The sequence below is a fragment of the Camelina sativa genome, chromosome 19, assembly GCF_000633955.1.
Source record: "Camelina sativa cultivar DH55 chromosome 19, Cs, whole genome shotgun sequence".
Lineage (NCBI taxonomy): Eukaryota > Viridiplantae > Streptophyta > Magnoliopsida > Brassicales > Brassicaceae > Camelina > Camelina sativa.
This window is the reverse complement of record NC_025703.1, coordinates 17,807,438-17,821,761: the sequence shown is the minus strand read 5'-3', so window position 1 is coordinate 17,821,761 and position 14,324 is coordinate 17,807,438. Positions and strand designations below refer to the sequence as shown.

The 14,324-nt window shown below is 38.1% G+C and overlaps 2 protein-coding genes across 7 annotated transcripts in view; one reads left to right on the top strand and one right to left on the bottom strand.

Annotated features, from left to right (window-relative positions):
- Positions 1-4,022, top strand: part of LOC104766614 (N-alpha-acetyltransferase 35, NatC auxiliary subunit) — a 9,873-nt gene extending 5,851 nt beyond the window's left edge. For 2 of the 4 annotated variants that reach the window (XM_010490526.2, XM_010490525.2), the window contains exons 7-16: positions 41-313; positions 465-608; positions 1,155-1,286; positions 1,771-1,869; positions 2,011-2,070; positions 2,281-2,485; positions 2,626-2,744; positions 2,840-2,908; positions 2,994-3,092; positions 3,596-4,022. In XM_010490526.2, the coding sequence (XP_010488828.1) occupies positions 41-313; positions 465-608; positions 1,155-1,286; positions 1,771-1,869; positions 2,011-2,070; positions 2,281-2,485; positions 2,626-2,744; positions 2,840-2,908; positions 2,994-3,092; positions 3,596-3,823 (1,428 nt within the window). In that variant the 3' untranslated portion in view covers positions 3,824-4,022. The remainder of the gene's footprint in view (positions 1-40; positions 314-464; positions 609-1,154; positions 1,287-1,770; positions 1,870-2,010; positions 2,071-2,280; positions 2,486-2,625; positions 2,745-2,839; positions 2,909-2,993; positions 3,093-3,595) is intronic. The other 2 variants (XM_010490528.2, XM_010490527.2) reach the window with 1 other exon arrangement.
- On the bottom strand, positions 10,336-12,584 carry LOC104766613 (protein OSB1, mitochondrial-like). Of its 3 annotated transcripts, none has more exons than XR_002036708.1 (5): positions 12,268-12,584; positions 11,848-11,992; positions 11,575-11,662; positions 11,041-11,363; positions 10,336-10,929 (listed from the first exon to the last, which is right to left on the bottom strand). XR_002036708.1 is itself a non-coding variant. In XM_019241121.1 (4 exons), exons 1-4 carry the CDS (start codon positions 12,543-12,545, stop codon positions 11,101-11,103), a joined length of 774 nt encoding a protein of 257 aa, XP_019096666.1. In that variant the 5' UTR covers positions 12,546-12,584; the 3' UTR covers positions 10,888-11,100. The 3 variants fall into 3 exon arrangements, 1 of the variants encoding a protein (XP_019096666.1); XR_002036709.1 differs by having other exon boundaries at positions 11,041-11,360; XM_019241121.1 differs by having other exon boundaries at positions 10,888-11,363.

Here is a 14,324-nt window from a genome sequence, read left to right as displayed (position 1 = left end):
GCATTGCTAGTTTTTTTAACGTTTTCTCTATACTTTTCAGCATTTTCTACACGCTCTTAATTGCATGAGACGGCCACAAGGACGAGGCCTTGAATTGGCAAGGAAACACATAGCCTATTGCATATCAGAGCTAGATTCTGCTCTGGAGTCTGCGGAATTCCTAAGATTAGATATTGTTGAAAATGGCCAAAGCGAGATAGACGAAAGTACAACTGCATCAGGTCGTTCCCCAATTGGATTTGATCCTACTTTAAACAAAAGATTATCAGCTCCAACCCCTCCGCGTGCTATTAAACTTCTTTCTTGGAAAAAGGTTGGAACTTTAAAATTCTGTATTCATAATATATTGTGTGTCTATATACACACACACTATATATATATATATATAGAGAGAGAGAGAGAGAGAGAGAGAGCCTGAGATAAAATTTGTTAGTAACTAATTTTATCAATTTTTGCTTCTCCAGGCTATTGACTATTATGTGAAACTTCTTCACAATCTGGATCAGATCTGTGTATTCTCATTGGAACCAGATTTAGATGTCGTCTTGCAGTTTGTGATTCAGTTTCAAAAATCTCGTCCTGATTTGGTTGCTAGGGCTCATCTTCAGGTGCCTTACTTATAACATAATAAACCAAAATCTTGCAGCTCTGTGCTTTCGAATACCCGTAGATCATTTTATTTCTTGTTTTGTGTAAATTTTTTTGGCTTTCTCTGCACTGAAGATGTTCACATACATCCACTACGGTGTGTTTGCATAGTGGAATATATTGCTTCTTTTCTTACCCGCTTCCTTGCTTTGCATTTTTATATTTGTTAACACTCTTTTCCAACTCATTTTCTGACTTAAGAGTTGTGTGATTGAACCATACGAATATAGTCAACTCTTGTGAACCACCTTTCCCAGCTCAAGTCCGCTTCCTCAACAGAGCTGTTTAGTCCTCTACTTATTCTCATTGTTGACTCTTTATTGCTCGCTAGATTTTAGTAATGGTGACGTGGGAATATAAGAATATATTTGCAATAATATATGTAGTTGAGGTTGAATCTGGTTGTTAATTTCTGTATATGTGCAATATTAGTAAATAAGTTTATGTGTTAAGCTAGCATAATGCCTTTATATCTTATATACTCAAAATTCTATCTTGTTCTACAGCTTCTCCTTGTGCAAGATGGGAAACTTTACGGCCGTGATACCTTTTTGACTATCTGTGCCAGATCTCTTGCATTGGATGTCTCGAAGAACCATGGCCTTCATACAAATGAGTACATTCTTCAACTTAATCAGGTAAACACGGGATATTAAAAAATACGCTGGGTTCATTTTTTATCTACAAACCTGTCTGAGGTAACTCTTTATTTTTCCTAGTGCCACTCTGTCTAAGGTCAGCATTAAACTCCGGTTTTTGTTAGTTATTCATTAGATTGAGACAAATGGATGGTCAATTCCTTGAGAAGGGTTTGAAACTTGGTAAACCTTGAATAGTATAATTTTGTATTCGTTTTATTCAATATTTGGTGTTTGGCTTGTAAGCTGCAATATCAGAGACTTTTTGCATGTGTGGATGTAAGTAATTATCAAGAAGATTTTTTTTTAAATATTGGTTTTTGTGGAGACTTTGATAAGAATGCTTGGTCTTACTTCTTAGTGTTTCGGGTTTTTCCTAGCCTCTGGATCCTGACAAGTAATACATGATGGATAAATCTAAATATTCAACTGACTTCTTTCTTAAAAAGCCCAATTTGATCTCTGATCTCATTTTGCGGTGCAGTTGATGATTAATCTACTGAAAATACTATGTGCTAATACCCCATGGCAGAGACGTAAGCTTGGGAAAATCTTAAACGACTGGCGTGTATTCCATGTGCAGGTTATATACTATTTGTACCTTTGGAACTGTATTATTCTTTACTTAGCTATAAGTAAGCTTGCTTACCCTAATATTGTGTGCATACTGATTTGGGGTTTTTTATGTCAAGATCTCATTCATTCGTGTTACTTTATTTGGCAGATGGGTATTACTGTTGGTCAAATGTTGCAGCAAGATTCATCACGGGCTTCAAAAAATGGGGTAGGTTTACTACCATCACTATTCCTTGCAAAGACGCCAGGTCCATTTAATCAAACCTCTATTGTTGACGGCTGTTAATTTGTTGTTCTTAGCAGGAACAAACCAGTAGTCTAAATTTCTACAACTTTTGTTTTTCTCCTTCCAAAATTTATGCCTCTATTGATAAGCAGCTACGGAAATCATGTTGACTTGAATCTATGTATCTTTCAGGATAAGTCTGTCGTCATTTTAAATCATATATATGGTTGGTTAGATGAGCAAATTAACTGGGTGGCCATTCGCTTTCTCATGCTGGGGTTTGACCTAGACCTCTACTCTTCAAGTGAGTATTGCATGGTATACTGGTACATGTATATTATACTCTGGAAGCTTGCTGAAAGAGCACGTTTCAGGGTCTTAATCGTTGTTAACACTGGTAAGCATTCATTTACTCATTTTTTTTTTGGTATCCTAGTTTTTCGAAGATGAACCATCTGTACAGTAGTTGGTTTGGCATAACTGCATAACGAATTTGTATCTTTGTATAATACATTTACGTATCATCATCTGTGCCAGAGGAAAGAAAAGCAAAGAGGAATAAGGAATATTCTAGGGACATGGCTCGGGAAGATCGGATTAGTCTATGGGTATTGTTTCTCCAGTGTCAGACTTGCCTTGCACAGGGCCTCGCTGTGGTGACTTTTTTGGTTTTCAATATCTTGCTTTTAAGCTCCTTCATTGATGTTATCAAGTACTTTAAACCTGACCAAACCTTTTGTGTTTACCGTAGATGATTGCTGCTTTGAGAAATGAAGGGATGTGTTTAAAGAGTCAAGGACCTTTTAATACCGAAAATGAGGTAAGGATAAGTCCCTTTATTTGTTACATAGTTGTGGAATTCAGGTGTATGATGACTTCGACTTCCCATTTTCCTCAACCTGCAGAAATTTATCCAGCATTTTGAACTCCTCCAGAAGGCATCGCTTCCCGAATATGACGCATATGAATCATTCTCAGGATCTACATCTCAGGCTCGTCTTGACGTAAGTGTGCTCCGTACAACTTTTTCTTATGCTTAATTTTATTTACTTCGTTAGATGAATTGTAGAAGTAGGCATGTAATAGTAGGTAAAGGTTGGATATGGGTATTTCAGTTATCTAAATCTACTACCTGAAGTATACATGTAATAAATGGGTGGGGTAATTCATGAGTCGAGTAGTGTAAAGGTAGTTCAGGTACCTACAAAGATTAATACTTAAACTCGCAATATCTCGAGTAAGGTTCAGGTAATTTGGATAGTACGGAAAAATAAGGATTTACTATTCATTTAAAATATGTCCATGGAAGATTTACCACTTAACTATTTGATTAAAAGCAATAACTTGGTTAACATAGTAATGTTCACTATGTTTTTTAGTGATGAGTGATGACTGTGTACATGTATAATTTAGTTTGTTGGAGTGATGAATTTGTATATGGATAAATAAAACGGTGGAAATAGTTTTGAACATGGGAATAAAGTTGTATTCATTACTTTTGCTGCAGTATCTTCCTATGTATGAGTACTTTCATGATGCTCAAAAGCTCGCTAAGGACATAAAAGTTGGTTATGCCAACAATCCTGATAAATTGGCTGAAGTACGGGGATTAGAGCAAGTCGCAGAACGCAATATTGTCGCTGTGAACCTTTTCTGTCAAGACCGTTCGCTTAAGGTGTCGTTCGAGTTCACACACCATCCTTATTTCGCCACTGCTGTTGTCCGTAGAACGTGAAACTCGTTGCTTTTGTTACTAACTAAATTTCAATTTGGGGACAGACCCTATCTAGTTTTGGAAACAAGTTCGCTAAAATTAGTTTTCTCTTAGTTTTCGTCATGCTTTTCCTCCGATCTTTTTATTTCCTTGTTCATATAAAATTTTGTTGTTCTAAGAAATTTAATTATTATATATCTTCTTTGTGCTTGTTAGAGAATTTGTTTTGTAAGACACGTAGTAAAGCTCTAAATGCTACAATGAAGATCATTATGAGGATGGGGAAACTGAGTAGTCCGGCCTTTGTCTCACATTTCCAATGTCCGATCGCATTCTCCATTTGCTTCAAGCATAGGCCCTAGGGAGACAAATAGATACGACGTTAGAACGTTCTTTTTTTCTTCTATTACAGAGTAAAAACAAAACTTCGGTCTTTAAGATTTGGCGGTGGTCAAACGGGGCCAAATACCACTGATTCCTACCGGCGTGCCAAATGAAGAATGAGAAGAGGCCCAAAAGAACTTCAATTTTTTTTCCAGATTTTGTATCTATGTTTGTTTGACAAAATTTCTGTTGGCATCGTATTTAATAGTTTGATACACTGAAAACTATTAAAGTGTACTTTGATGTGTAGTACTCTCTTGTATCATAATGATGATGTTTTAGAATTTTTTTTGTATCACAAAAAATATATTTTTAAAATATATTTAATATTTTTATTTTTAAAATTAAATAACTAAATAAGCCATTTTCAGAGGTTGTGGAGAGAGCTGTTCGTAGCATGTTTTAAGGCGTTAGGACCTGATAGATACCAGCCTGTTTTTTGCCAACTGAACTGGGAGGTGATAGGTGACTCGGTTAGTCTTGGAGTTTTTTTAAGACTGGTATTTTGCCACCAGAGACGAATGATGTGTTGTTGGTCCTTATTGCAAAAGTGGAGAGACCAGAAACGATAATGCAGTTCCGTCCTATTAGTCTCTGTAATGTGTTGTTTAAAACCATTACAAAGGTGATGGTGGAGAGACTAAAAGGGGTCATGACACGGGTTATTGGTCCAGCAGAAACGAGCTTTCCTCCAGGGAGATTAAGCTCAGACAACATCATTATTGTCCAGGAAGTCGTTCACTCCATGCGGCGAAAGAAGGGGAGAAAAGGTTGGATGTTGCTGAAATTGGATATGGAGAAGGCATATGATCGAGTTAGATGGGTTTTTCTGGAGGATACTTTGCAGGCAGTCGGTTTTTCAGAGATATGGGTGAGATGGATAATGGAGTGCGTCACGGGTCCATATATGAACTTGCTATTGAATGGTGAGAAAACTGATGCTTTTAAACCTTCAAGAGGATTGAGACAGGGGGATCCATTATCCCCTTATTTGTTTGTGTTATGTTTGGAGAGGCTCTATCACTTGATTGAAGGCGCAGTGGAGGAAAAAAAGTGGAAGCCAATAAAACTGTCACAAACGGGACCAGGGTTGGGTTGCTGGGGATGGGAGACAAATAAGGTTTTGGACTGATAGTTGGCTCTCGGATAAACCGTTGGTGGAAGAGATAATGGGTGTGTTGCCGACCGGGTTTGCACTTGTTACAGCTCGGGAGCTTTGGCGGGATGATGTTGACTGGGACTACTCCTGTATTAATCCATATATAACTGACAATAAAAGATTGGAGCTTGCTATTGTGGCTTTCGATAGCTTTACGGGTTCTAGAGATAGACAGTCTTGGAGAGTAAATCTGGATGGTAAGTTCACGGTTCAGTCGGCTTATAGAATGTTGACACAAGACAGCATAGCTAAGCAGAACATGGGTAGCTTCTTTCATCATATTTGGAGGGTGATGGTACTAGAGAGAGTTAGGTGTTTTTTGTGGTTAGTTGCTCAGTAGGTGATCATGAAAAATGCATAACGGAAGAGGAGACACCTCTCATATTCTGATGTCTGTCAGGTTTGTCGAGGAGGTGTGGAGTCTATTATCCATGTGCTCCGAGACTGTCCTGCTAGTTATGTTCTCGAATTATATCGCAGTCTAAAAGAATCCTTTTTCCAATCATCCTTGCTTGAGTGGGTTTATGATAATCTGGTAGAACATGGAGGTGGGAGTGTGGGAGCATGGCCCATGCTGTTTGCTATCGCTGTATGGTGGGGATGGAATTGGCGGTGTTGCATTGTTTTTGGTGAGAATAGGCCCTGCAGAGATCGTGTTCGTTTTGTAAAGGACCTGGCAGCAGAGGTGATATTGGCTAATGTGCAGGGTCATTCCCGAGATGTACAAAGTATACACGTGGACCGAGAGATAGGTTGGGTCGCTCCTGTCTCTAGTTGGTATAAAATGAATACGGATGGAGCTTCACGGGGTAATCCGGGTCTAGCTATAGCACATGTGACTGGTAAGGTGGTTTTGCAGTGACTATTGGTAGGTGTTCAGCACAACTAGCGTAGCTTTGGGTTGTGTACTATGGTTTGTGTACGGCGTGGGAGCACCGAGTTCAGCGGTTGGAGCTGGAAGTGGATTCAGAGGGTCTAGTAGGTTTTTTAACACAAGGTATTGCTGAGTCATATCCTTTGTCTTTCCTGGTACGTATGTTCCAAGGCTTTCTTGCAAGAGACTGGGTAGTCCGGGTTATTCATATGTATAGGGAAGCTAATCAACTAGCGGATGGATTAGTCAACTATGTTTTTTCTTTACCACTTGGTTTTCATGTTTTTGCTGTAGTTCCTGTCTTAGTTGAACCTTTGTTGTGCGATGATGTGTGTGGTGTCCGGAGCCATAGGCGAGTTCGTATGGAATCGGTTTTGAGGTTTTTATAATAAAATTTTGGGTGTGTCTGTAACGCCCCCAAACCGCCCGCACGGCCGGACTAACCACGGACCGGCCCGGCGACGTCACAAAACAGACGATTGCCTGTGATGCAACCGATGTTCCACCAACAAATTAGGATCCCCAGCCAATCCACTGGCACCCGTCTATCCGCTACGTACATTCCTTAGGCTTTGCAACCCTCGGTACATACGCGACGTTATGGTGGCCCGGACTAATCCGTACGAGCTCCACTTGTCCGAATTATATATTAAAATAATCGATTTATTACATATAAATTAAGGTTTACAAAATCAATAACAACACAAAATAAAAGCGTTGGATCCAACTTAACAAAGAAACAAAGAAATAAAAATAAAAGGAAGAAGCAAGGACTTTGCAACACAACACGAAAACATCCTATCTGATCCATTAAACTCGGTACTACCCTCTCAAAACTTTCCCTGCAAGAAAAACAATTGTAGAAAGGGCAACCCTCTAACATGCTATCCCCCTATAACATGCTATATAACCACATCCAACTACCCCACAACTACCCCACAATCAAAGCATGCAATACGGAAGCTTAACAAGCAAGCAAACAACACACACAATCAATCAATCAAGGAACAAACAAGAACCGACTCGTCTAGACCTTGACTCTAACTTGGCCTCCACCCCACATCACCTTGCAATCACTGCCAAAGTGGAAAGAGTTAGCTGTGCATCAAGATAACTTGTTCACGCTTGACTCCAAAGTCAGGTATCCACACCATGACTAACACTACCAGACCTCACCCAGGGATATCACAATCAACCTAGGGAATTACCATCAAATCTAGGGAAATCACATCCTAGAAATACCACCACAACCTAGGGCCCATCGATCCTCTGTTCCGTCCCAACACTCTTCCGCGTTGATACCACAAAGACAACCAATAGGACACACCCCAAATCCTCCGTATTGTTACCCATCCCAAGTAAACAACCGGGTATACAGTGCCGCATCGTCATGCGGTTCAGGCTAGTAGCTAGCTAGACCCGAATCCGTCCTGCCATGAGATCCCTCTGGATTAGCTCACCGGATTTTCATACACATGTCAGGAACATAGTTCGACCTCTAGCTACGAACCAAGACATTTAACCCGCAATCTAGCTAGGACAACACTTAACTCTAGGACTCAAGACTCCAAGAATTAAGCACAAACAAATCCACACACAAAATGCAAGCAACACATGCCAACATCAACAATCACCACACAAGCTTAAGCAACAAGAAATAAATCATGCAACTTAAGAAAATCCTACCATGCATGCATCCTATATGCTCCCAACCCCAAAAGTTTTAAGTCTTTTAGTTATAAAACTTTGCATGCATTCAAACCCCAATCATCTCTTATGCATGCGGCTCTTTCCGACCTGGAGATTCTCGCATGTCCTTAGAAAACAACACTCCAATGGTTCGATCTTCCATCGACACCATGAGGTTATCATTCTTTGGTTTTGGGTTCACATGCGGCACTCTTCCTCGCATGGCCTCACCAACAACCATTCTTCCAATTTTTAGAGGTTAAACTTATTCCTTGTAATCTTTGGGTCCCTCATACGGCTCTTTCCATCCAGGAAATTCACATATGGACTCACCAAAAATAATCCACTCCATAGATCAATTCCATCGGATCTAGGAGTTTAACCTCACCCAAAAATTATGCAAAATTAAATTATAATTTTTAACATGCTTATCACAATCCCAAAAATCTCAAAATCGATCATGCAAGGCATTCCACACTTACATGAGATTTTAAAATATTTTTCTACCCTTGTAAAAATTTTTAAAACCCCAAAACTCATCATGCAAGGCATTTCACACTTGCTTGATAGTGTTAGAAATTATTTCCACCCTTGGAAAATTATTAAAACTCTAAAAATCCATCATGCAAGGCATTTCACACTTGCATGAGATTTCTATAATTATTTTTTTACCCATCACAAGTTTTAAAATCATTAGATCTAACATGCAAGACATTTCACACTTGCATCTAGCCTAAGAAAAAGCCATTCTCCTCCAAGAATGCTCTAAAAACCCCCTTGTCTACATGCAACTCTCTAGATCTACATGCAACAAGTACACCATGCAACACACAAGGGTTGATGCAAGAGCTAGAGAGCTCACACACCTCCCATCCCCCAAAATCCACAACTCACTTTAGCTTTGGAGACTTTTGGCCGATTGGAACTCTACCACACCACTCCTATCTAACAACACTTCCTCTTGCTTCATAGCTTTTATCTTCAACCAAATCTCCTTTTCTTCTTCCTCCTTGATCGAAATCAAGAAATTTTCTCTCCAAAAGAGTTGAGAGAAAGTTTGGGCAGAGCTTTAGTGTTTAGAGAGAGTCTTGGTCGAAATTGAAGGCATTGAGGGGATATTTATAGAGAGTGTGGGCGACTTATGCATGCCACACGCAGGGGGTATGTGTCGCCACCACATTCACTCTTCTCACACTTGGAAAAACGAAAATAGTGAGGTGTCTTCTTCTCCTTGCTCCATCTCATGCAGTGAGTGGGGAATATTCCCTCCCGCTTAGCAAAACCGATTAAAAAAATGCTCCACTTCCTCTATTTTTAATTAATTAAACACTTAGTGGAAAAATCCCACTAATGCCTAATTAATTAATATTTAAATCCCACTAATTTCTCTTGGATTTAAATATTATTTTAGCGGATTCCTTCCCGTTTTCCGCGTCCATCCGCGTCTCTCTTGCGTCCCAAGTACGTCTGCACTCGTCCGCAGAACAATCCTTCCTCCGCGAGTCCATTTCCTCGGTAGTCCCCGGTCCTCCTTATCGTGACATAATATTTTTGCGTCCATCCCCGGACCTCTCGTCCGTGACACTCGACTTTCACGTCACGTTCGTACCGTTTTTCCGATCCATTCGTGATCCAGTGGTACATCGTCCGTCCGGCTGGTACACGACCATTCCATTCCCATGGTCCGTCTTACGTCCTTCGTACCGTTTTTCATGGCCATTTCTTCCTTTTCCTTCCTTTCACCATCATCCTCGTTCGTTCGTCGTCCCATGAACCGGATGTCCCATCAGTGCACGTCCGTTCTTCGGCTTTGGACCTTCCGCAACTTGGTAACTTTTAACACAAGTTACTTAGACCCTTCTTAGAAATTATCTTTTCTTTGTCTTTTCGAGACATCTCCACGTCCTTCGCGCATGTTCCTCGCGTCTGGTGCGTACTTCGTGATACGGGTCACTAGAGTGTCATCTCCTGGTTATTCACCAAAAAAAATCAAATAACTAATTAATATTTTTAGTTTTACAATACATAATTCAATGTATGCATGTAACTGAATGACATGACAAGTGTAAAAGAAACATAACTAACTGAATACTGTAATATCAAAAGAGGTAGAAAACAAAAGTAATAATAATACTGTAATACATTATTTATTATATTTTTTAAATTTAGGTAAAAAATTTAAAACATCAACATTTCTAAAAAAGTTAAACTTTAAAAAGTGAGACATGCCATTGAATTTTTTTTCTCTCTCACTTTATCATATATATTCATTCTCTTGTTATCAGCATTTACTAGTTTTTATCCTCTATATATCACCTATTCCAAACCTAGTTTTTACTCGTTTTTCATGTTTAAAATTTGTGGCCATGAATAGCGGACAATTTAAACCATTAACAACATCAAAATTTAATATATGTACAATCTTCAATCTATATTGAACAAATAGACGATGGTTTGTTTTCACTCTTCTCGTGCATACATATCAATCTATATTGTAACCTTTTTTCTCCTCTCGCAGTGGCCATATACCCACCAATGCAAAATCTAACATAGCTAGCCCTTTATCAACGAAACCAAAGACATGTCCATATCCTTTATCGTTGATATCAGAGGCTTGTAAAGGCACCATGTCATTTTCACTCCTAGAAGAAGCATGTATCGAATCTCTAACCTTTGATCACCGAACACCCTCCGCATCATCTTCATTGGATTTGGCTACGGCAGCTCTTTCTCTTGCCATGAAGAAGGCAGAGCAGACGCAGTTTCTAATTGGTTCTCCCAAAAAGCCATGTTTCAAGAGTTGTATGAAGAACTATAAAGGTGTTGTTGTTGAGGGGTTACGTACAAAAGATCCCTAGTTTTTGCGGCCAACATGGATGTGTATAATCATATTACGTTTGTGATGAGTGTAGCAGACTTGTTGTAGAGCAATCTCAAAATTCCATTCAAGTTAAAGATATGTTGAATGATCATAACCAGCATCTTCAATCTGTGAATCCCGTTTAGAGTTCCTCACTTTGTCTGTATCATCATCAACAGAAATCATAAATACATTAAATACACTAAGGGGTCGATTTATATAGTAAAATCGATCCCATATAAAAAGGGTTTTTAAGATGGTTGGTTACTCACTCATTCTCAGGATGATGCAACACACTTGTAATAATACCCCAAGAACATCTCATCCTAATCCTAAAGCCACTCCGAAAGACTGCCACAACGTGTTTTTTCCTCATTGTCGAAACGCTTTCTCTGGTCTAACAATTCAAGTCGTCTAGTAACCCAATCCGGTAAATCTGAGCCAAGCCAGAGAGCTTCACCTGTGTCTTCATGCTTAAAGTCAGGTTGCCTTGGGTTCTTCTTACTTCTTCTGTTGTCCCACCACTCATATGGATTCGAAAAGAAGACTTGCCACAAGTATATCTCATCATTCTTGGATTCTTCTATACCATCTTCTAAGGAAACAAGAATAAAAAAACATACAAGCTCATCTCAGAGGGAAATTATCATCTTTTCACACAAAATGTATACAACACTAGAAGAAACTAATGAATAGAACTTTTCATAAACCCGGTATCCGAAACCAGAAGATATACAACAACACGTTTCAATGTGGATTCATATTCACAACCAATAGAGGGGATGATGAGTAGAAGAGATATTAACCTGCTGTTGATATTGGTTTTTCAGATATCTGAGAATCTAAGACGTTACTTGGTGGAACCGCCGCATAATTCACCTCTGTCACATTAACCTGCAATCATTCACAATTCACAAACCTGGTGATTTTTAAGCACAGAAGACATATTATTAACATTACAGATACATTAAGTTAAGAACATATATGTAAACGGATCTCAACTACACAAGACATCAGAAGAAGCTGGTGGAAGTATTTAAAAATTGAGATAATTTTTATGGTCAAGAAGAAACAAATACCTGGTAACCAAAATCTAAGCCGCAAGACTCATCACTGGAGCTCTTGCTGTAAGAAGCAAGGCGTCCTGAGACAAGTATGTGATCATTTGGCTTCAGATGCGCTATACACATCTGTGCCATCGCGTCCCACATACTAAGATATATCCTGTCATTGAATTGCATCATCACATTAACAAAGTCTAATTCAAAAGGAAACTCTCATCAATCTTCGAATGAATCGACATTGTGCTATTGGAAACTAAGACTTTAACAATCACAAGGCTTAGGAACAATACAGATCATAATCAAACATCATTAAGGCCAACTAATCCAAAGAATCCAGTTTCTAATCCCAAACTAAGGATACCCTAATCTTCGATTAAACAACAAACTTAGATTACATAATCGAAACAAGCAAAACGCGAATCGAACAAACCTGACCTAAAGCTCCGGTTAGGATAGAGCGGGTGCTTCAATCTAAGCATAGTGAAAACACCGAACATATCGGGTCCGGTGTCGATGACTCGTATGGGTCGATCAACGAAACCCATAAGGCTCACGGAGTTGAGCTTGGTCGATAATGGTTTCTTGAACAAACGAGCGTGGTGATAAACCACACTTTCTCCATCGGAGAAGAAACAACATTTAGGGAAAGACAACGAAGGGATTTGAGAACCAGTGCGTTGAATCAAGCTTTGAAGTTTGAAGAACATGTTCATCTATTCGAGATGCGAATCTACGGTTTACCTTGGCGGGCATTTTTTTTTTTTTGTTCTCTAATCGCTGATTTGATCTTTCGGTGACAGAGGAGGTCTCTGGTTTCCTGTTATTGGGCTTTGGTTTTCATATTTTAATTTAGGCCCATTATAGTTTTAGCCCATTAGATTTGGATCTGCTAATATGCCTTCTTCTTATTTAGAAAATCATTGATTTGAAGTTTGTAAGGACTTCTAACATCTTTTCTAGGCAAATATATTTCAGATTTTACAATGAACAGCTTAAAGATTACATACAGTTGTATTGCCATAAGAAGCCATTTGGAGATCAAACTTCTTTAGTCAAAAACATTTATAACTTTGACTATGCTTATTGACAAGATTTCGAGGATTTATTATAAAAGTAGGGATAATTGTTGTGAGTTTTTTCTCAAATCAAACCGAAAGCCTCTCTCTCCACACCTAAACCTTTCAGATGAAGATATGAGCTTGTTGTCAATAAATAGCCTTGAAGAATCCAAAGGATGTTGTAATGTTTAAGGAAGTTTAGTTACATGGTATGGTGAAAAAAAAAAAAAAAAGATCTTAAGTTCTCCCACTTCACTAATCGTTACAACCAAGACTGTCCTTGTCATTTCAACTTCTCTTGGGTTTTTCAAGTCTACAGTCACTAAACATCATTCCAAACCTTCTCATATATTCAACAGATCCGATCATCATGAATTCACACCCCATATTTTCTTTTTGGATCAAAAGATTCACATTCAGTGAATCACGTCGGTATAGTATTAATGGTTCCTTTGTCTAAGATGAATATGGTATTTTTTTGTTTCTTTTTTTTTATATATACTCTCAGCTAATTAAAAATATAGCATATCATTCAAAAAAATAAAAAACTAGGATGAGGGGAAGGGAGAATTATCGTTTTGATGTTCTAATTGTTTGGTAGGTGATAGTCGGTGGCCAGAATTAGGAGTGGTGGCCAATGGCTGAAGGCCGGGGTGGTGGTATAGTAAAATTTATATAGTAAAAATTCTTAGTCGCAATCGTATGTCCGACCAAATATTTTACCCATACAATAGTAAAATCTGCGGGGCAGAGAGACTATCTCATCCAGTCAATACAGGCTATTGTATTTGTTTGCCATATCTTTGTTAAGATCTTCCTTCGAAGAAAAAAACAATACGAATTGTTACCCCCTAGCCTTTTCAGGAACTTGGTTTAGTAGGTGCCAACTTGTGTATTACACTCATCCGTATGATCTTAGAACTTCTTTTTGTCTATCTTGTGATAAAGAGATAACCATGTTCCAATATATTTCACGTGTAGAAAAATTATAATTTAAGAGACTGTCGTACATGTCAATTATTAAGCAATTAGATTCGAAAACGTATCAGATATGTATTAAAAATATTGATTCTCCTATATCTCCAATCATGTGGTTTCCAGTTAAATTTTAAATTTTTGGTTCGTATATATATTCTTTTTGTTTCAACGTGAATATATTGAGTAATTTGATTTGAATTACCGTAGTCATCATGTAAAAAGCGAGTAATTACATGCGGTATCCCCTAATTGTAGTATAGGAGTACACTTTCAATTAAACTTCATTATATAGATTAAATTATCATTACAAATATGTTTCAAAGAATAGTTTTATAATAATCATTAAAGATAAAATTATCAATTTACTAATATATATAATTTAATTATTTATAAAACAAAAGTATATTATTAATTTTCAAAAAGTGAATAATAATCAAAATGCAGAGTTAATGTGTT

What these genes read in the sequence shown, in the direction of transcription:
- LOC104766613 (XM_019241121.1), bottom strand. Translation starts at nt 12,545, where the DNA reads ATGAACATGTTCTTCAAACTTCAAAGCTTGATTCAACGCACTGGTTCT. An exon ending in GCTTAGATTTTGGTTACCAG is followed by an intron (nt 11,663 to 11,847) that starts GTATTTGTTTCT and finishes GAATGATTGCAG; the next exon opens with GTTAATGTGACAGAGGTGAA. An exon ending in AAAACCAATATCAACAGCAG is followed by an intron (nt 11,364 to 11,574) that starts GTTAATATCTCT and finishes TTGTTTCCTTAG; the next exon opens with AAGATGGTATAGAAGAATCC.